This window comes from Bombina bombina, chromosome 3 (assembly GCF_027579735.1).
Source record: "Bombina bombina isolate aBomBom1 chromosome 3, aBomBom1.pri, whole genome shotgun sequence".
Taxonomy (NCBI): domain Eukaryota; kingdom Metazoa; phylum Chordata; class Amphibia; order Anura; family Bombinatoridae; genus Bombina; species Bombina bombina.
Genome location: NC_069501.1, coordinates 549349877 through 549372598, shown reverse-complemented (window position 1 = coordinate 549372598; position 22722 = coordinate 549349877). Strand labels below are relative to the sequence as shown.

Here is a 22722-nt window from a genome sequence, read left to right as displayed (position 1 = left end):
CCAGCTCTCTGGGAGGGTACATCAGCGATCGCCACTAATGCATCAGAGACTTCACTGATCCCATTAGTATCGCTCCTTTTACGCTTACCCTGTAACATTGAGCTGACAAAGCATCAGAAATTGTAGATGACATCAGGGTAGCTAGATCCTTTAAGGAGACCTCCGATAAGGTCTGCAAAGGGGTAACAGTACAGGACGCTGCTTGCACGGGCATTAAATCTTGGGAGATTTGAGGAGAAAGATGCGGCATACTGCGAGACTCATCAAGAGACTCCTGGGAAGTACCCGCCATAGAAAGGTTTTGCACATGTAAAATCTTATCTTTGTAACTTAGAGCCCTCTCAACACACGAGGGACAGAAAAGGACTGGTGGTTCAACATTGGCACTCAAGCACATAGAACAGTTGTTAGATTGCATGACTTCCATGTCTAACTCCATAACAGAAATCAAAACACAAATAATAAGTTTTTTTTTTTAATATTACTTGTATAAAATAATTTTGTAGGGCTACAACTAATGAAAATAAGCCTTAGACTCTAACAGAATCTATGTAATTTATGGGAGAGAGTTTTGAATGCAAAAAACCCCTTTGCCAAAAAAACGGTACTGTGCCTTTAAGAAATAAACCGGTAACAATTTGTTCTGCTCAAATACAATAGCAGCCCAAAAAAATGGAAGATTTGTATTGCAAAACTTATAAAAACACCTGTACACCTCAGCAGCTCTGCTGAGGTGCCTACCTGCCCCACTGACAAACCGGAGCTCTGAAGAAACGATCTGGAACTCTGCCACACTCAATTCTGCAACTGACTGCCTAATTGACAAATCCATGTGGTTGCAGAAAAAATGGAAGAACTTCTGCTCCGGAGCTGAAGGACTGCACACTGAAGCAGGAAACAGAGCGGGAGACGAAGCCCCGCCACTCATGGGCATAATTGCAATTGCAAAATGGAGCCAAAATAAGTTAACCGTTTAAACACCACCAAAAACATCATGTGCAAAATAAAAGTTATCCCTTTATTCTCCTCAGCCCTTGCCTGTAAATAAAGCTGTCTAAATATACTCTCTAACCTAGAGGGTGTGTTGTCCCAGCATAAACTCTTCTGAAAGTACCCCAGTCAGATTATGCCCACATAGATAGAAAGTGCTGACTTTTATTCTGAGTCTCCAGCAAGAGAAAAAAAGTTAGCACTTACCTTATATGCTGACCGACAGCAGGCCAACCCATCTGGTGTAAGAGGTCTTCTGCCTCTCAGAGACTTGTGGAGACTGATCAGCCTGAGTTCACTGTTCCTTAGGCGTGTCAGAATTATGGCAGCGCAATAACATAGGAGGCGCAGTGAGAATTATGTCCCACCAGTTCCTATCGCTTTAAAGCCACCAAATGCTCTACTACAGAGACTGATCAGGTCTAGGCTACACCCTGGAGCAAAGCAGCACTCACTGGCACTACTCTGAAAATAAAAAACTCTTGATTGAAGAATCTTTTCTAACACCTCACTTTGCTATCTATCACTAACGCAGGCAAAGAGAATGACTGGATTGGGAGGGAAGGGAGAAGCTATTTAACAGCTTTGCTGTAGGTGCTCTTTGCCGCCTCCTGCAGACCAGGAGGTGAATATCCCATAAGTAAGGAAGATAATCCGTGGACTCGTCATGCCCTTAAGAGGAAATACATATATTTTAAACTTTATATTAATACATAAAGCGCCAAACCATAGCTGAGAGTGTCTTAAAATAATGATACATACTTACCGAAAGACGCCCATCCATATATAGCAGATAGCCAAACCAGTACTAAAAACTATCAGCAGAGGTAATGGTATATAAGAGTAAATCGTCGATCTGAAAAGGGAGGTAGGAGATGAATCCCTATGACCAATAACAGAGAACCCTTGAAAAGATTTCCCATGAGAAAAAACATAAAATCAATAGGCGATACTCTCTTCATATCCCTCTGACAAACACTGTACTTTGAGAGGAATTGGCCTTCAGAATGCTTATAAGCGCTTATCATAGAATAAATCAAAAAAATCAAGCACAAACTTACTTCACCACCTCCATAGGAGGCAAAGTTTGTAAAACTGATTTGTGGGTGTGGTGGAGGGTGTATTTATAGGCATTTGAGGTTTGAGAAACGTTGCCCCCTCCTGGTAGGAATGTATATCCCATACCTCACTAGCTCATGGACTCTTGCCAATTACATGAATGAAAACTCACCCAGTGAGTTCTGGTTCTTCCCTTCCCCTAACAGTGTACCTACCACTCTACTACAGTGGGATCATGCATAACGGTAGTTCAGAGAATAAAAACTACTGAGAACTTAAAGAACTTAAAAGGACCATAATACCTAAATGTTTAAACACTTGAAAGTAATGCAGTATAGCTGTAAAAAGCTGACTAGAAAATATCACCTGAAAATCTCAATGGAAAAAAAAGATATTTTACCTCAAAAGTTTCTCAGTAGCCACATCCCATTGTAAAGGACTTCTAAGCAACAAATCAGTATGTCTGTCCTGGGACAGCGGAAGGAGCAATCTTACGTGCACTCTCATCTTATTTCCCTATTCAGTGTAAGGAAGTTTACAATGAAATCTCATGAGAGTTAAGTGAAATCTCATGAGATCACAGTAAAAGAGTTCATGACCTCAGCACTGCTGATGCTAATTGGCTGCTGTTCATATTTTTTTTTTTTTTACCTGCAGCTGAGCAGCAGCTGAATATAACTTTTTACACAGAACTTACTCTGCTGAGCTGAGGAGATTGTGAGGTAAAATATTTTCCTTTTTTACATAGAGATGCTCAGGTAATATTTTCCTGTTAGCTTTTTCCTGTTAGCTTTTTACAGTTATACTGCATCAGTTTCAAGTGACTTAGCATATGAGTAATATGTCCCTTTAACAAAAAAAAACAGCGTCAGAGGATAATTCCCACAACATAAGGAATAAACCCCACGTCTCACATATAATAAGTGCCTGCCACTGAGAAATAAAATCCTTCCCAAAGGATTTATAAAAGTCCCAATAAAAAACTGCAATAAACTCTTCTTAGTGCATGTCTCCAAACCTAGAAGACAAAAGCACTTACCTGCAGTCTAGCCGTCCGGCAGGAGGATAGCTTACAAGGCGTAAAAAGACACATACTTCTTAAAGAGACCTGTAGAAAAAGAAAGAACAGAGTAAACCTACTCTGGCTTTCTATACCATGGGCCGCAAATATGTTAGGAAAACAAAGCAAGGACCACCTCACAAATTACTAACTGCTCTAAAGCCACCACTACTCTACTGCAGAGATTGACGTTGAGTACAGCTAAAAAAATCTTGCTTGTCATACATATGTAAATAACAAGAACACAAGTTAATTATTGTTACGAAAATTGACAAGCTTTAACTTGCTCATGCTAGGAACAATACACAACTGCTGAAGTACTGTATCCGTAGAAACTTGTAGGGCATCGAGAATGTCCATTCTGGTACCTACTTTGCTCAACTCACACAAAATAACGGATGCAGACTAGTAACATCATCAACAAGTAGGAGTGGACTGATCCTTAAGAATGTCTCCAGTATTTGATTCTCATTTGAAGATCTATCCATGTCTTATATAATGATTTCTTTGTATATGTACGTACCTGAGCTCATTCTGTATTTTGTACAGCATATTTACTTAATAAAGCTTATTTATAAAAATAAAATAAAAATCTTGCTGGTAGCGAAAAGAAATCCAATTTTCTTCAGACACCAAAACTTCACCTCCTTCATTGACAGAGGCAAAGAGAATGACTGGGGATTGTGGGAAGGGAAGTGACACTTAACAGCTTTTGGTGTGGTGCTCTTTGCCTTCTCCTGCTGGCCAGGAGTGATATTCCCATATCTTAGGAAAGAAATCTTCTCTGTGCCCATTGTAAAACTGGAGCTACTTCTCCAAGAGCTGCTGGAACTTTTTGTTCCAACTTGATGTCTGATGTAAGATACTCCATGACAGAAGGTGTGCAAGCCCTAAAGACTTTATTAATCTCCAGAAGATTTGCTGGCAGAACTGCAGATAATAAATATTCCAAATTTAAATCTCGTCATTGAGAGAACATATTGATTCCCTTGAGGTGATGGAAAATGGCTGAAGAAATGACTGACTTGATGACTGTGACTGCTTGCCATCATGTCAACTTCTGGAAACTTCTGGCTAATGGCAAAAATATACTTCTGTGTTGCTGGCACACTGTTGAAAGCACCTTGGACTCGCTTAACGGCCATTAAAGTTTAAAAAGAAAAAAAAAATGACATGCTCTAATTCGTTAAAATTACATTATCCAATCAGCAGTGCCAGTCGCTGTGTGACTAGTGAACTAAAGCATGTAATTTTACTAGGATTTACTACAATTTTCTTGGATATAGAAGACTTCCCTTGCAATTTTTGTGAAAGAACAGCAGAAACAGTCTATTTCACCATCAAGCCCATTTGACTAAGTGAATGGTTGAGTCTGATTAACATTATTCACTATCATGCAGTTAGGTATTTATGTTATCTGACAACTATAGGTGACAACTTGCTGCAACCTCTAAGAGTATGTCATCTAAGTAAAACACCAGTATCATCCTTTACTTATGTATTTCTGCAATAAGAAAAAGCAGCATGTTCCTGAACGTCCACAAAGCTGTAGAAATCCCAAGAAGCAAAGCCAGAAATTGAAAATTGCATTAGACCACTGCAAAACTTCAAATGCATATGGGGCTGAACATTTTCATCTTTTAAGTTTATGGACTCTAAAAAGTTACCTTTTTGAAAGGTTTAATGTACTGGTCCATATAACTGAGGTCGAGCACACGCCTCCAGAAGCCATCCCTTTTCCTGACCAGAAAAAGCCCACAGTAAAATTTGTGGAGTGGAAATTTTTTGAAAGACATGGGACTATAGAAGCTGAATGTAATACCAAAAACACTGCTACTTGCTTCTTCTCTTTAAAAACTTGCAAAGATAAAACATTATGCTCTCTATAAACAGATTTAATCACAAAGTTTCTTCCAAATATTTGCCCAATACACGTAAGACACAGATTTTTATCTTCCCATGCAGGCTTCTTACACTGCACACATTTCTTTAAAAAAAAAAAAAGACCATTACCTGGGCTTGGGGCTGTAAGCCAGAAAACAAAGAAAAATAAAGAATCAGATCAGAATAAAATAAAAAAAAATAGGAAGAGCATCCACAGAGCCAGATAAAAGACATCTGCTGGCATACTGAAGGCTGCAGATCCTGGGCTCTGGCTGAAGCATCTGTGTTCTCCATCTAAAAGAAAATCTTCAGTCTCAGTCACAAATATTTGCAAACTGGTAAGGTGCATAAGAGCATGAGAGGATTTAGTCATTTAAGCTCTTCTTTCTTTGCAGGTAAAGTTTTAGCACAGATGCTGACAAACTGGTTCGGAAGTTAAAAAAAGTGTCCCACGCTGTTCATGCCCCTTACCTTTGGATATGTCACCACACAGGGAAGATGGACCAACCTCACAACAGAAAATTTTTCAGCAGCCCAGGTAGATATAGCCTCTGTCTATTTCTTAAAGGGACACTCAAGTCAAAACTAAAACTTTTATGATTCAGATAAAGTATGCAATTTTAAACAACTTTCCAATTTGGTTCCATGAACAAAATGCATAGTCTTTTTTATAATTTACACTTTTTTAGTCACCAGCCCCTACTTAGCATGTACAAGAATACAGAGGATATACGTACTATTCATTTAAAGTACAGACTAAGTGCTATTGCATTTTCTTATTATCATGCATTTGTTGATTATGCAACTTTACTGTATTCACTGGTCCTTTAACAGTTGAGAACTAGAAATAGGTTACTGGTGAGTCAGATCCCTTTTATGCATGTAAAGAGGGTGTGGCTTCTTCCTCTCCATACCATCTTCATGGTTGGAAAGTATTAATAAGTGATAACTCCATTTGTGAAAGGAAAAGGAGAAGAAAGCGTCACGAGATACTGCCACATATGTTTCTTGAAGAGTATATATACTTGAACATAATTTTGATTGTCTACATAGATATTTTTCAGCTGACATCAAATGTATTATATACATATTTTTTCATTTTCTTGCTTAGGTACTGTTTTCATGCTTCTGTGGTGTAACAATGATAACTAATAATGCAGTGGACATTCAGCTTGTCGGCACATGATCAAATCACACAGGTAAACTTCCTGCCATAAGAAAAATTTTATTCCAGGTCAAGTTCTGCTTTCGAATATGGTGTAAGTTTGTATTTTTTATTATACAAAACATGCAAAAAAACAAAAAAAAAAAACACCATGTTTAATACTTTGAAGGGACATACAACTGCAATAAGAAAATATTCTAATTAGTTAGAAAATGTTCTTATTGGTCTACGGATTGCCTATACCTAGGTGTTAAACCCATTCAAAGGGAGCTCTGCAGCAGCAATGCACTAACAATCCTGAACTAAACACAGCCAGTGCTGTGTATTCTCAGTGCAGAACATACGTTAAACCCTGCACAGGGGTTAAATGCATAGTTAAAAACAGAAATTATGCTTACCAGATAATTTCCTTTCCATCTGTATGAGGAGAGTCCACAGCTGCATTCATTACTTGTGGGAAATACTGAACCTGGCCACCAGGAGGAGGCAGACACCCCAGCCAAATGCTTAAATACCTCCCCCACTCCCCTCATCCCCCAGTCATTCTGTTGAGGAACAAGGAACAGTAGAAGAAATATCAGGATGAAAAGGTGCCAGAAAAATAGACGCCTCACATAAAAAAAATAAAAAAAAAATAAAAAAAAAAAGGTGGGGAGCTGTGGACTCTTTCAATCTGAAGAAAATAAAAATTATCAGGTAAGCATAATTTAAGATTTTCTTCATAAATGGAAAGAGTCCACAGCTGCATTCATTACTTTTGGGAAAACAATACCCAAGCTATAGAACAAGGAACAGTAGGAGAAATATCAGGGTATAAATGGTGCCAGAAGAACAAAAAAAATTTGATCTGCCCAACGAGAAAACGTGCGGGGGCCGTGGACTCTACTCATATTAATATGGAAAACATAAATTATGCTTAACAGAGGAGAGTCCACAGCTTCATTCCTTACATGTGGGAAACATATAACCAAGCTAGAGAGGACACTGAACGAAACGGAAGGGTAAAGAGAGGCGAACCCTATTCGGAGGGCACCACAGCCTGCAAAACCTCTCTCCCAAAAGATGTTTCACCTGAAGCAAAAACGTCAAATTTGTAAAATTATGAAAAGGTATGTAAGGAGGACCAGGTAGCCGCCTTACAAATCTGCTCCATAGATGCCTCATTCTTGAAGGCCCAGGAGGAAGCCACTGCCCAAGTAGAGTGAGCCTTAATCCTCTGAGGAGGCTTATGTCCTGCTGTTTCATAACCTAAGCAAATAATGCTCCTCAACCAAAAAGAAAAGTAAGTGGACGAGGCTTTCTGCCCCTTGCGCTTCCCAGAATATACAACAAAGAAGAAGTCTGTCTTAACTCCTTAGTGGCTTGAAGATAGAACTTCAAGGCCCGAACCATATCCAAATTATGAAGTAACCGTTCCTTCGAAGAAGAAGGGCTAGGATACAAGGAAAGAACAACAATCTCCTGATTGATGTTGCGATCAGAAACAACCTTAGGAAGAAAACCTAACCCAGTACGAAGCCTTATCCGAATGGAATACTATGTAAGGGGGGTCACATTGCAAGGCAGCCATCTCAAATACTTGGCAAGCCGAGGCAATAGCTAGTAAAAAGAGAACCCTCCAAGATAATAATTTAATGTCAAAGTCATGCATAGGCTCAAATGGAGCCCTCTGCAAAACCTTAAGAACAAGATTTAAACTCCAAGGAGGAGCGCTAGGTCGAAAACAAAGGTCTGATTCTAGACAGAGCCTGAACAAAAGACTGGACGTCTGGAAGCTCAGCAAGCCTCTTGTGCAGTAAAACAGATAGGGCCGAAATCTGTCCCTTAAGAGAGCTAGCCGAAAGGCCCTTCTCCAGGTCATCCTGGAGAAAAGAGAATCCTGGAAACCCTGACTTCATGCCAGGGAAATCCACGCTCTTCACACCAGAATAAGTAGGTCCTCCACACCTTATGATAGAGTCGACGAGTAACTGGCTTATGGGCTTGAATGAAAGTATCAATAACTCTCTCAGAACAATCTCTCTTGGCTAGGACTACGCGTTCAATCTCCATGCAGTCAGCCTAAGAGAATCTAGATTTTGATGAACAAAAGGACCTTGTTCCAGCAGATCCCTGCGACAAGGTAACCTCCATGGAGGAGAAGATGACATCCCCACTAGATCCGCGAACCAGAACCTTTGCGGCCACGATGGAGCAATAAGTATCACTGACGCCTGCTCCTGCTTGATGCGGCCACTACATGAGGAAGGAGTGGTAACGGCGGGAAAAGGTAAATTAGTCTGAACTTCCAAGGCACGGCAAATGCATCTATTAGCTCCGCCTGAGGATCCCTGGACCTCGACCCATATCTGGGTAGCTAGGTAATGAGACGAGACGCCATTAAATCTATCTCTGGTATCCCCCATATGCTGCATATTTCCGCAAACACTTCAGGATGGAGACACCATTCCCACGGATGAAAGGATTGTCTGCTGAGAAAATCTGCTTCCCAGTTGTAAGCCACCGAGGTTATGTTGTCCAATTGGAATCTGATAAACTGGGTCGAACCCAGAAGGGGCCAAGCCTTCAGAGCATCACAGACATTAAGATTCTCTCCAAATCCTCTCCCAAAGCCTAAATAAATATCTCCCAGAGCTCATCTCAATGGATCAGGTGGGTTTTGTTCCTGGTAGGGAGGCCACGTCAGGTCATGAAAAGTATGAATTTCGGTAATTTGTTAATCAATATGACATTTTCACATTACTCTAATGCAAGCGCACGTGTTAGGGTGAATGGCACCCTTTCGAACGCCTTTAACATCGCTAACGGTACTAGGCAGTGTTGCCCACTGTCCCCGCTATTGTTCGCACTCTCTATTGAAGCCCTTGCCCAAAAAGTCAGGAATAACCCTAATGTAACTGGTATAAAAAAAAATAAAAGAAGTAGAATACAAACAAGCGTAGATGACATTTTATACACTCTTACAAACATAGAAACCTCTATCCCTGAGCTTCTTGCAGATGTAACCGAATACGGGGCCCTCTCTAACTTTCACCTTAACATCATGAAGTCGAAACTGCTAAACATTACTGCCCCCAAGACCAGGTGGATTACCTGCGAGAGACATAACAGGTTAAAATACCTGGGGATCTCTTTAACTCAGAACCCTTCGGATCTATATAAAAGCAATTACTTGAAATTAAAAGAGGAAATAGTGAGAGACCTCTCGTCGTGGAAAAATAAACCCCTATCGTGGTTAGGAAAGATCGGGGTAATCAAAATGAACGTCTTCCCACGTATATTGTATGTTTTCCAGGCACTACCGATCCCTATCCCAAAGGATTTCTTACTGCACATACAAAAAACATAGGAACAGTTTGTCTGGTCAGACACAAAGCCCCGTGTCCCCAAGAAAACTATGTACCTGCCGTGCGATAGAGGGGGGTTGGGTTTTCCCAAACTGGCAAAGTACAGGAGAGCAATTCTCCTACAAAGACTAGTAGAATGGTCTCATAATACCACTAATAAAGCATGTAACATACATAGTAACATAGTAGATAAGGTTGAAAAAAAGACTGAAGTCCATCGAGTTCAACCTATACAAATCTAAAATACTTACAAAAAGCTCCAGTTAAGCTTAAATAACCCCATTAAAATGTGACCCATTTAATACTAGCAATCATATCCATGAATTTTGTTTATATACAGAAATTTATCCAGACTATTTTTAAATGTATCTATGGTATTGGCATTCACTACCTCCTTTGGTAATGAGTTCCACAATTTTATTGCTCTTACAGTGAAAAAACGTTTCCGTTGCAGGAGATTAAATCTCCTTTCCTCCAACCTTAAATTATGACCTCTTGTCAGAACCAATTTTCTTGGAATAAAAAGAGCTTCTGCCATCTCTGTATATGGGCCTTGAATATATTTATATAAAGTAATCATATCACCTCTCAAGCGCCTTTTTTCTAAAGAGAACAGACCCAGTTTGGCTAGCCTCTCCTCATAGGTTAATTTCTCAAATCCCCTTATTAGCTTTGTGGCCCTTCTCTGAACTTTTTCTAGTTCTGCAATATCTTTTTTAGCAATCAGTCCCCAGAACTGCACTCCAAACTCAAGGTGAGGTCTTACCAGGGCTTTATATAATGACAGAATTATGCTTTCCTCCCTTGAATCAATGCCTCTTTTAATACACGCTAGTATCTTATTAGCCTTTGAAGCCGCTGCCCTGCATTGTGCACTCATCTTTAGCTTGTTATCTATTACTACTCCCAAATCCCTTTCCTCCTGTGTTTGGCTAAGTCTTGTCCCATTTAAAAAATATATAGCCTGCTTATTTTTACTTCCAAAATGTAGAACCTTACATTTTTCCGTATTAAATCTCATTTTCCATTCACTTGCCCATAGTTCTAATTTTAGCAAATCCCTTTGCAAAGAGAGTTCATCCTGCTCTGACCTAATGACCTTACTTAACTTAGTATCATCTGCAAAAATAGAGATGTCGCTATTTAATCCTTGCTCCAAGTCATTTATAAAAATATTAAAAAGAACAGGGCCAGTACTGATCCCTGGGGGACGCCACTGATTACCTTTGTCCAATCTGAGTATGATCCATTTACTGCTACTCGTTGCTTCCTATCTTTTATCCAGTTATTTATCCATGAGCTAACATTTTCAGCTATTCCCAGTCCCTTAATTTTGTGCATTAATCTCTCATGTGGCACTGTATCAAATGCCTTTGCAAAATCTAAGTATATCACATCAACTGATTCCCCTTTATCTATATTTTTACTTACTTCCTCGTAGAATCTAATTAGATTAGTTTGACATGATCTATTGCTCCTAAAGCCATGCTGATTAGAACTCATAATCTTGTTTACACGAATATGCTCATCAATATAATCCCTTATAATCCCTTCAAATATCTTCCCCACTATTGATGTCAGACTAACTGGTCTATAGCTTCCTGGATCATCCCTGCTTCCCTTTTTGAAGAGTGGCACCACATCAGCTTTACGCCAATCCTGGGGTACCATGCCTGAGGATAATGAGTCTTGAAAAATTAAGAGTAAAGGTTTGTCTATAACAGTGCTAAGTTCACTTAACACCCTTGGGTGTATTCCATCTGGGCCTGGAGTTTTATTTACCTTAATATTTTTTAGTTTTTTCCTGATATCCTCTAAACAAAACCCAGTTAGTGGTATGGACTGGCATGTTCTATTCTGTTCCAAAGTATCATTCAATGGTTCCTCTCTTGTGTATACTGAAGAAAAAAACTGGTTTAGTACCTCAGCCTTCTCCCTGTCATTATTTATCATGCTACCCTCCACACATTTTAATGTACCTATATTATCCTTCTTAGATTTTTTGCTATTTATGTACTTAAAGAACCTTTTAGGGTTAGACTTAGAATCCTTGGCAATTAATTTTTCATTTTCAATTTTGGCTAATTTGATTGCTTTTTTGCATGCTTTGTTACATTCCTTATAAATATTGTATGCTGAGTCTGTACTATTTTCTTTTAATAATTTAAATGCCCTACGTTTTTTCCTAATTTCTTTTAACACATTTTTATTTAGCCATAACGGCTTAGTTTTTTTATTTTTATTTTTATAACCATATGGTATGTATTGATATGTATATTTATTTAACAAATTTTTAAATATTATCCATTTATCCTCTGTATTTTTATTAGAAAATACATTGTCCCAATTTATATTTAATGATTTCCTTAAATCGTTGAATTTTGCTTTCTTGAAATTAAAAGTCTTAGTTAAGCCTTTAAAAAACTGCATATGAAAAGAGATTTCAAATGTGACCATGTTATGATCAGTTACCCAAATGTTCTTTAACTTCTATGTTTGATATTATATCTGTATTGTTTGATAGCACTAAATCCAATATAGCTTTACTCCTAGTTGGCTCCTCTATTAATTGTGACAAGAAGTTATCCCTGAGAACATTTAAAAATCTATCCCCCTTAGCTGAATTACTAGTTTCATTGGCCCAGTTTATATCAGGGTAGTTAAAATCTCCCATAATTACAGCACTGTTATTAGCAGCCTTACCTATTTGGATAAGTAGTTGAGTTTCCTCCGGGTCACTAATGTTGGGAGGCTTGTAGCATGTTCCTAGTAATATTTTTTTAGGATTTTTCCCCCCACTCTTTATTTCAACCCACAGGGTCTCTACATTGTCACTTGTATCATAAATATCTTCCCTTATTGTAGGTTTAAGGTCAGGTTTAATATACATGCAGATTCCTCCACCCCTTTTATTATTCCTGTCCCTCCTAAATAATGTATACCCCTCTAAGTTAACTGCCCAGTCATGTGAATCATCCCACCAAGTTTCAGTTATACTGATAACATCATAGTCCTCTTCTGCAACTAAGAGCGTCAGCTCCCCCATTTTACCTGTCATGCTTCTTGCATTTGTTGTCATACATTTAATTTTCATGTGCTTTCTGCTGCTACTTGGTGTACTTTCCTCTATACTTTCTAATGTGACATTTCTTAAGTCATCCCTTCCTTGAGATATTAAGGGAGTGACATATTCAGACACTGATCTCTCTGTTCTATTTTGTTCTAATTGACCCTCCCCCCCTTTGCCTAGTTTAAAAGGTTCTCTAAACGTGCTACCATCCTTTCCCCCAACACACCTGCACCAATGTCATTCAGGTGCAATCCATCCTTACTGTACAATTTGTACCCTAGTGAAAAATCAGCCCAGTGTTCTAAAAAGTCAAACCCCTCATTTTTACACCATGTTTTTAGCCATGAATTAACAGACCTTAGCTCCTTCTGCCTTACTGAGTTAACACACGGCACTGGTAATATCTCAGAAAATATTACTTTGGAGGTCCTTGCTTTAAGCTTGCTACCTAACTCCCTGAAGTCATTTTTTAGGACTCTCCATCTCCCACTGATTTCTTCATTAGTACCAATATGCACCATGACTGCAGGATCAGACCCGCATCCCTCTAACAATCTATCAATACGCTCCACAATATGCCTAACACGAGCCCCTGGAAGACAGCAAACTGTTCTATGTAAAGGGTCTGGATGACAAATTACCCTATCAACCTTCCTTATAATAGAGTCTCCTACCACCAACATCTGCACTTAGACCGGCAAGTGCTCCAACTAAAGAACCTGGGCACATTGGCCTGGATCCCCCATTACGCCCACAGACACTAAATAAATACCCACTGACAGCTGAGGTGCTGCGAGAATGGGATAGAATTATACATACTTCTACACACCTGTCCACTAGAAAACCCTAGGCTATCGTACTCTCAGCTGGGAACACGTATGAGCAAGCCGTACAGCCTTAAAGCCGGTTCGTTACATTTTGCAATAGAGGGAGGAAAACTATATACACAAGAGCGTATGTCAGAGACGTATGGGGTCATGTTCTCTTCTTGGTTGAGATACAATCAATTATCTCACTACCTAACGCACATAGACATAAAGATCAGTTTGCTAGTGAACTTACTGCATTTGAACTTCTATATGCATCTATTAAACCCCAGAGGCATTTAATTTCACTAATATATAAAATGTTACTCCTACCCCCAGACATTCAATTACCTACATACACACTGGCTTGGAACAGGGACCTTGGTAGGGACGCAGATCAAGACGCCTGGTTCAGATCCTTCAAATTGGCGAAACACTCATCTGTCTCTGCCTAGTCCAGGAAATACACCTGAAACTCACCTGTAGATGGTATCTAAAACCGACACGGCTACACAGGTGCTTCCCATTGCTGGAGAGGCTGCGGAGAACATGGAACGCTCCTCCATATTTGGTGGTCTTGTCCAAAGCTGAAAGAGTTTTGGCTTAAGGTAACAACCCTCATTTTAAATAAGATACAAGCTACCATCCCACACACACCCCTGAGGCGATTCTCCTCTTTCAATTACCTAAAATAAAAGTTTCATGTGCAGGCCCTACTGCTAATTATGCTTATTGGAGCTCAGAAACTCATCCCTAGAAAATGGAAGTTGGGGCCATCCCTACAGTGGAGGAGTGGGTCGCCTCGGTTGACGAGTTACTGATTCTAGAAAGATTCCACTACTACAAGACTAAACAAATTAGCACACACAAAATGTTGGCGTCCTGGAGAGACACCTCCATTTAAAACTCCCTCCCCCCCTTTTAAGTTCTGAATCCTTAAAGGGACACTGAACCCAAATTTTTTACCTTCATGATTCAGATAGAGCATGCAATTTTAAGCAACTTTTTAATTTACTCCTATTATCAATTTTTCTTTGTTCTCTTGCTATCTTTATTTGAAAAAGGCATCTAAGCTTTTTTTTTTTTTGGTTCAGCCTCTGGACAGCACTTTTTTATTGGTGGATCAATTTATCCACCTATCAGCAAGAACAACCCAAGAGAATGAAAAAAAAATTGATAATAGGAGTAAATTGGAAAGTTGCTTAAAATGTCATGCTCTATCTGAATCACGAAAGAAAAAATTTGGGTTCAGTGACCCTTTAATTCTTATTTTCTAACAAGGTGACACGGGATTCTAGGTTTATGATTGTAATATACAACATTATGTTGAAAATGTTAAAAAATAAAACAGGTTATATAAATGACAAGGTGAAATTAAATGTTTGCAAGGCACTTGCCTATACGTTATCAGAGACATGGTTAATTTGATTGCAAAGCTAGCGATCCTCTCAGACCGAATGTAAAGCCATCTGCTTTAACAATTTAAGAACAGCGCTGATTCTATGTAGATTACTATCTATGTACTGAAATAATTACTTGTACTGCCTTTTCAAAATTTGACTTAATAAAGCTTGTTTACAAATAAAAAAAATAAAAAATGAAACGATCTTACCGGAATATATGCCGTGGAACAAACACAGTCTCTCACTTTTGTAGCATCGCTACATCCTGACATGGACTTGAGTGATAGAAGCAGGCAGTGAAACTCATCAACACTGATTGCTTAGGAGCTGTTAACACGAGTCTGGATGGATTCACAGAAAGACTCTCCCTGCATCTCCAGACTCGAACATTCGTCAATGCTCTCACTGAGAGGCTGACAAGACTACTTAAATTTGGCGACAAAACAGCAGCAGCATTGATTGGACACCAATAGCTTTAAATAGAGCCACCATAGCACACCAAAATATAGTCTTGAGAAAGGCCCAAAGCAGGGCCGAAACGCGTTGGCAGTAATTGGTGAGCATTTTCCTTATCCATGTTTAAACTTGTGTAGCATTATTGCGCTATGTTATATTTTCTTTTACAGGATTCATTAAGGGATTAAGTCCAAGGTACAGACCGGATATCCTTTCACCTTAAATCACATAATACTTTGTATCCACGAACAGAGGACACACTCACAAGGAGGATCACTATAGACACAAATTTTCTTCTTTTTTAAATTGGGTTACACATTATCCCCTTTTTCACTCATTGTTATTTTTTATATATTTTATTTTTAATTTTTCAGTTTTTACCTTTAGCAAATTTTTTTAATTTTTTGTCATCTATTTTAATTTTCAATTTTTGTTTTTGCCATTTGGATATACCACATTTTTTTCACTGGAACTATCACAAACAATTTTTAAACAGGAAGAGTTATAACTTTCATTCAATCATTTATTGAGGATTCAGAGACATTCACCACATTCTTTTTACTATTCACCATCAATTAATTGGATATCACCAATTATTATTTAATTTATTTATTTATTAAGTCTCGCATAAGACGTTATTGTGATGCTGTGTTTAATTATTTATCAATTGTAACATGGATCCCTGCTTTTAGTTATTATTTGTCGTATATACACACAAAAAAATTTACTACTTTATGTGAAATAAATAGAGTTACTTTTTAATTTTAACCAAATAGAGTTACTATTTCATTTAATTATTGGCTTTTATCCAGCTATTTCTTGTTTTAACTTCCTTGGCCTTTCATTAGGCGCTCCCGGGACCTCTAATATAGTAACTACTCACATTTAGGGTTAGCTAGGTACCCTATAACCTAGGAGCTATTAGGAATTATTGTTTGAGCGCTGTGAGATACAAGGTTAATACAAGACTACTTAAAACTCCAGTCTCATTTCGAAGAGTACTATCCTCCATAAGGAACTACTCTGTATCTTCTGACACTTCTCTGCCAACCTCCTGTGACGAAAGGCAAAGAATGACTGGGGGATGAGAGGAGTGGGGGAGGTATTTAAGCCTTAGGCTGGGGTGTCTTTGCCTCCTCCTGGTGGCCAAGTTCAGTATTTCCCACAAGTAAGGAATGAAGCCGTGGACTCTCCTCATATTAAGATTGAAACACATAGTTCTGAACAAGAAACACTACACTAAGATAACATTTTTCCTATTGCAGGTTTTTTTTGTCCATTTAATTGAATGCAAATATGATGCAAGAGAGAATGCAACACTGTTACATTCAAAAAGCTTTCTGCTACCAACTAATCATAGGAGACTCCTCCAATATAAGAAAAGAGAAATTTTAGTATAACGAAGAGCAAAACAACAAATTAAACAAATATTGTTTAAAGCACGGATTCATATATTGCCCTACAAGCTTTACATTTTCTGATAAAAGTTAATATTAAGATATAAATCAAAAGATGTGTCAGGGTAGGGTTGATATTTACTTTGCACAGACAGAGCAGGTCTTCCTGGTGGGGGGTAATGGTCTCGCAGGGGGCACAGTGTAGCCAGTGAGACAAAGGGTGGAGCAGAAGAGTTGTGTGGACCCCTTCCTCTGGTACGCAGTCTGTCCCTTCTGCAGGACCTTTTTGCAACCTGAACAGGACACCCGGACGGAGGTGGAAGGGACTGATGGAACAGCAGGGACAGACTTGTTGCTTCCTGGGGAACTCATGGGGGGCGGCGGCATTCCAGTGGAAATCTGGGGGGCTATAAAAAAAAAATCAAGATAATAACATTGTAACTGCTTGGGTGAGCATGATTTTTTTAGTTTGCCAAGATATCTTCAATGAAGGAAAATATTCAACATCTAACACAATTTTTTTACTCATTAAAAGAACAGTAAATCTAAAATTAAATTAAATTTAATTGGATTGATAGATCATTCACCTTTTGAACAATTTACTTCTATTATCTCTTTGTTACAATGTAATCCAAGGTGAGCTCAGAACATCCACATCTTTGGCTGCAGTGTTTGGAACAATGTTATACAAAGTTGCAAACTGCTGCCATAAAATTCTTAATACAAGTGCAGACTCCTAAGCTCCTATCAAACTATCTAGATTTACTCTTCAACAAAAATATCAAGAGTACAAAGCAAATTTGATAATAGAAGTAAATTGGCAAGTTGTTTAAAATGACATGCTCTACCCAATCAGTTTGTTTCATTTTTTACTTTACTGTCCCTTTAAAGGCTATAATTAATTTCCAAGTTCTTTATGTAAATACTGTACATGGTTCTTGTAATAATAATAATACATTACTCAAACCTAAATTGTTCATTTTAAAGAACACACTTTTAGGCCCCTAAAATATGCATATACACAGTTTATGCTAAAATGTATAGAGGGGGAAAACTATATAATTCGTCTGATTTCCGTTCTCTCTATTTAAACTAGGACATATTAAGAGACAGAGAAATCACAAACAATGAGGGGGGAAAAAAGAAGTGTAAATGGGGAGGAGAAAGAACCGGTCTGAAAATAGGAGAGGGGGTTGGGGGGGATACACACTCCACCTTAAGTTAGCGTGAGTGATTAATTTACTAGGCAGATTGTTTATATATAATAGACTTATGAAAATACTTATTTTCACAAGAGCAATGTATTCTGGGTAAATACAGTGTTCATGTCTCACTTCGATCTAAAGAAGTGCAACTTGCTTTAAAATTCATCTAGAGATAAACAATGTTCGGAAGGATAAATTTGTTCCTCCCAGAAACCCAAATTCAAGTCCTGTGAAGGAATGTGATGTTTGAAAACCAAATAAAATAAAGCAGTATATACAGAATCTTCACTCTAGATAATGTAACCACTTATGAGTTGAAAGGAGGAGATTGAAAATGCCAAGACTGGCTGCACCATCTAGCCAGGAAAAGGTGACGATTCTACGTGACTCCTGTACGTCACCCTAGATACCCACAAGGTGAGAAAAGCACGTAAATCATATTTTTTAATCAAATCTGGTATTTGCATCACAGCCAGCAATCTAATAGCTTGTTAACAAAACAGACCCTAAAAATATAAATTTATGCTTACCTGATAAATTCATTTATTTCATGGTGGTGAGAGTCCATGATCTATTACTACTGGGAATTATACTCCTGGCCACTAGGAGGAGGAAAAGATCCAAGAGTCCTTTAAACCCCTCCCACCATAATGGAAACTAGTCTGATGTATAGCCAAGCCAGAAGAGAAGGTAGGAAAAGAACATGAAAGCAATTAAAAAAAAAAAAGGGAGGTGCATATTTTATCAATCTATGATAGAAAACACTGGGTGAGGGCTTGTGGACTCATCACCATGAAATAAATTGATGTATCACGTAAGCATTAATTGTATTTTCTTACATAAAGGTGGCGAGAGACGACGGTCTAGTAGGCCTGGGAACTAATACCCAAGCTGTGGAGTCCACGTGTAATATGTATTCCAAATACATTGGACGATTATTTTTTTTCTCTTTAATTAAATTGTGCTTTTATTTGTTTTTGGGGGTTTTCAATGCAGAAACAAAGAATACAAATGCAAGTTTAATGGCCAGAAACAGCTGCCTGAAGGATCTTCCTACCAAAAGCTGCTTCAGAAGATGCAATATCATCAAAATGGTAGAATTTTAAAAATGTACATAAGGAAGACAAAGCCTTGCAAATTTGACCAACCGAGGCCCAAGAAGTAGCAACTGATCTGGTAGAAATGGCAGTAATCAGTTTTGGAGGAGACTGACCCGTCTACAAGTAAGCTTTATGAATCAAAAGCTTTAACCAAGAGGCCAATGAAACGGCAGTAGCCTTCTTAAAGGGACAGTCTACACCAGAATTTTTATTGTTTTAAAAGATAGATAATCCCTTTATTACCCATTTCCCAGTTTTGCATAACCAACACAGTTATAATAATATACTTTTAACCTCTGTGATTATCTTGTATCTAAGCCTCTGCAAACTGCCCCTTTTTCAGTTCTTTTGACAGACTTGCAGTCTAGCCAATCAGTGCCTGCTCCCAGATAACTTCTCGTGCACGAGCACAGTGTTAACTATATGAAATACGTGAACTAACACCCTCTAGTGGTGAAAAACTGTTAAAATGCAATCTGAAAGAGGTGGGCTACAAGGTCTAAGAAATTAGCATATGAACCTCCTAGGTTAAGCTTTCAACTAAGAATACCAAGAGAACAAAGCAAAATTGGTGATAAAAGTAAATTGGAAAAAAAAATTAAATTACATGCTCTATCTGAATCATGAAAGTTTATTTTGGCCTAGACTGTCCCTTTAACCTTTCTAGAACCAGAAAAATGAACAAAAAAGCTAGAATATTGTTTAAAATCCTTAGAACAGCAAAAAATGTAGCATACTTGGAAGACGATATATCAAACAGGACAGAAGTGAACATAGTTAAAAGTCCATTTTATTGGGTACTCTTCATTAAAAAAAGGGCACAGCAGATCAGACCTCTTACAGCTGACGCGTATCCTGCAGTAAACGGCACTTCATCACAGCTGTTCTACAGGTGTATCTCATAGGTATTTATCTACAAGGGATGCGATCCTCAGAGACAATCAAAGTCGATATAAACCCCTTATTCACTTGTCACAAACACACAAAGACACACTTAAACAAGTTAAAATCAGAAAATCAGATTGGCAGTTTTCATATTACATCCTAATGTATATTGCATATAAAGTGTACTATATGAACATGCAAAAACCTTAATCCATATGTATAAAGCTAATGGTGCTGTATATTAATAAAACATGTTATACATCTTGCATGCACCAACGCAAGACATCAGTTCACAACATTATAAAAGTCAAAATGCTACATAAGTGAAATGATGATGAAAACATCAGTGCAACCAAGACCGCAAAATGTTAACAGTTTCAGATATACAGAGAGAAACATTTTAATCAAAGTACAGAACAACTGAAAGTATCACCTGTCATCTATAAACAATTTCACATCGCTTATCTCATTGATTCCTAAGGGGGACCCTGTTCTTAATGTGTATATCCAGAAAACCTCTCTCCGGCTGAGAGCTTGGAATCTGTCACCACCTCTAAGGCCTAGAGAAATCTGTTCAATACCCTGAAAGCTGAATGCATTAGCATCCGCATTGTGTTTGGCAAAGTGTTTAGCCACTGGGGTCTTAGAGATTTCAGTTTCAAGAGATAAATGTTCTTTCACTCTCTCTATCTTAGCATTCTAGAGGTGAGACCCACATTTTGAAAATTACAAATGCCACATGACCAAATAAACCACATAAGTAGAATTGCAATTATTGCGGTTCTGTATAGGACATTCTTTGCCAGTATGGGTGGACGAGAAGGTATTACCAACATTAACATATTGACAGCATTTGCATGGTCTACCCCCGCATTTGTTAAAACCTGCTTGTACAGAAAGCCAATTATTGTTGCTCTTAGGGTTAGAAACACGCTTACTGAAATATTTCCTTACCATATCACCAATAGTTTTAGATCTAAGTGATATAAATTTACATTGACTTGCAATGGCATGCAAATCTCCATCACTCTCTAACATTGGTAATCTTCTCTTGACAATATTACAAATCTCTGTGAATTGTTTACTATAAGTAGTTATAAAAAGTTAATACCTTCACTAGCACATTTCTGTTTCTTATTGTATAATAACCTTTTATTAATCTAATAATTAAATAAAGGGACATGTCCAGTTTAGCAAAAACGGCCCGACGTGTTTCAGCTTAATGCCGTACTCATATAGCTCATAAAATTCTACTGATACACTAAGCTCTAAAAACCCATCTCTGGGTTCTGATTGGTAAAATACATTTTCAAATCCTTAAAGAAACAGGGGTAGGTTTAAGGAAATACCAAAATGATAATTGAAACAAACATAAAAAAAAAAAAAAATTCTTAATTTAAAAATTTTAAACCAGTTTCTCAGGGTTCCTTCTTTCAAGAGGGAAATCATTCGGACTATAGTATCTTATTTAAACTAAGAGGTTTGAATAGAAACCCTGCATCCTGTTCCAATTCTGAAACTAGTACACCCATAGACTTTACATCTGAAATAGAGAGAAAAAAAAGCTTTTGTCTTGGATTCCTTGGAGCATGAGACAGAAAAAACCTTCCCCTGGGAGGCTTTGATCAGAAACATTTTATGCATACTTGGGAAATAATGCTCAAAACCCAAGGATCTTGAACAGAATGAATTCAAGCACCTGAAAAAGGTGTAATCTGCCCCCTACTAGAAGATCTGAATCAGGGGCCGCACCTTCATGCAGACTTGGTAGAGGAAAAAGGCTTTTTGGACTGTTTAGATCTGCTCCAATTAGGGTTTGGCTTCCAGGAGAAACCGGAAGAACACAGCTTCTGTGAAAAGATGGAGGACTTCTGGTTCTTTGATTGACTAATGGAACAAAAATGGTTAGAAGCCCTGGATTTACCCTTAGACTTCTTATCCTATGAGAGAAATGCTAATTTCCCTCCAGTCACCGCAGAAATGTCATTCAAACCAGACCCAAACAATATTTTTCCTTTAAAAGGAAGAAACGGACATTTAGATTTAGAAACCATGTCAGCAGACCATGGTTTATACCATAAGTCAAAAGTGAGTACCTACTAATAAGCCTACAGGCTAAACAGGTGCCAACAAAACAACTCCCACACATACCTGAAAGGCACCCAAACTACAGAAGAATAAGCAGCAGAAACTTCTTACAGTAGATAGCCAATCCAGTGTTGTACAAGTGACAGCAGAGGACCTAAAAAAAAAAATTATATATATATATATATATATATATATATATATATATATATATATATATATATATATTTATATATATATATATATAAATATATATAAAACCTTGAACCAACAGGAGGAGGCTATTGACCGGTCCCTGCAACACCTGTGGCAGGCCTAAGACCAACTCCCATAGTGTGTTTGTGTGCTAATAACAATACTCAAGACATCTCTCTGTCCAAACAGTAACTTTCTGAGGGGGGAACTGGACCTCAAATCTATCTTAGCAACCTTCTCACAAACACCTAGAGCATCTCCCTTCTTAAACTTCCTCCTGTGTAGGCAAAGACAAGGCTAGCTTTCAGTAAGGTGTGTGTGTGTGTGTGTGTGTGTTTCAGGATCTTTGTCTCCTACTAGTGACCAGGAGTATACTTCCCAGGTTTAATGGGTCATGGACTCTCACCACCTTTATGAAAGAAACAAAGAATAAGAAACTTGTACTAGGCCTGGAAAAGGGACATACTGGCTAGAAGGAAATCTTCTGCTTGTATTTTCAATCATTTGGCTGATCACATTTGCCTGTATTTCCTTCTGACATAAAAGTTTAATTCCCAGACAGTTGTGAATTCCTTTACAGTATTTGTCTACACCATCCCAACAAAGAATGTTTCA

General features: G+C 38.1%; 1 protein-coding gene across 4 annotated transcripts in view; it reads right to left on the bottom strand.

Moving 5' to 3' along the window:
- Positions 1-22722, bottom strand: part of ZMYM4 (zinc finger MYM-type containing 4) — a 710031-nt gene that overhangs the window by 451907 nt on the left and 235402 nt on the right. For all 4 annotated transcript variants that reach the window (XM_053707062.1, XM_053707061.1, XM_053707064.1 and 1 more), the window contains one exon: positions 16780-17044. In XM_053707062.1, coding sequence (XP_053563037.1) covers positions 16780-17044 — 265 coding nt within the window. The remainder of the gene's footprint in view (positions 1-16779; positions 17045-22722) is intronic.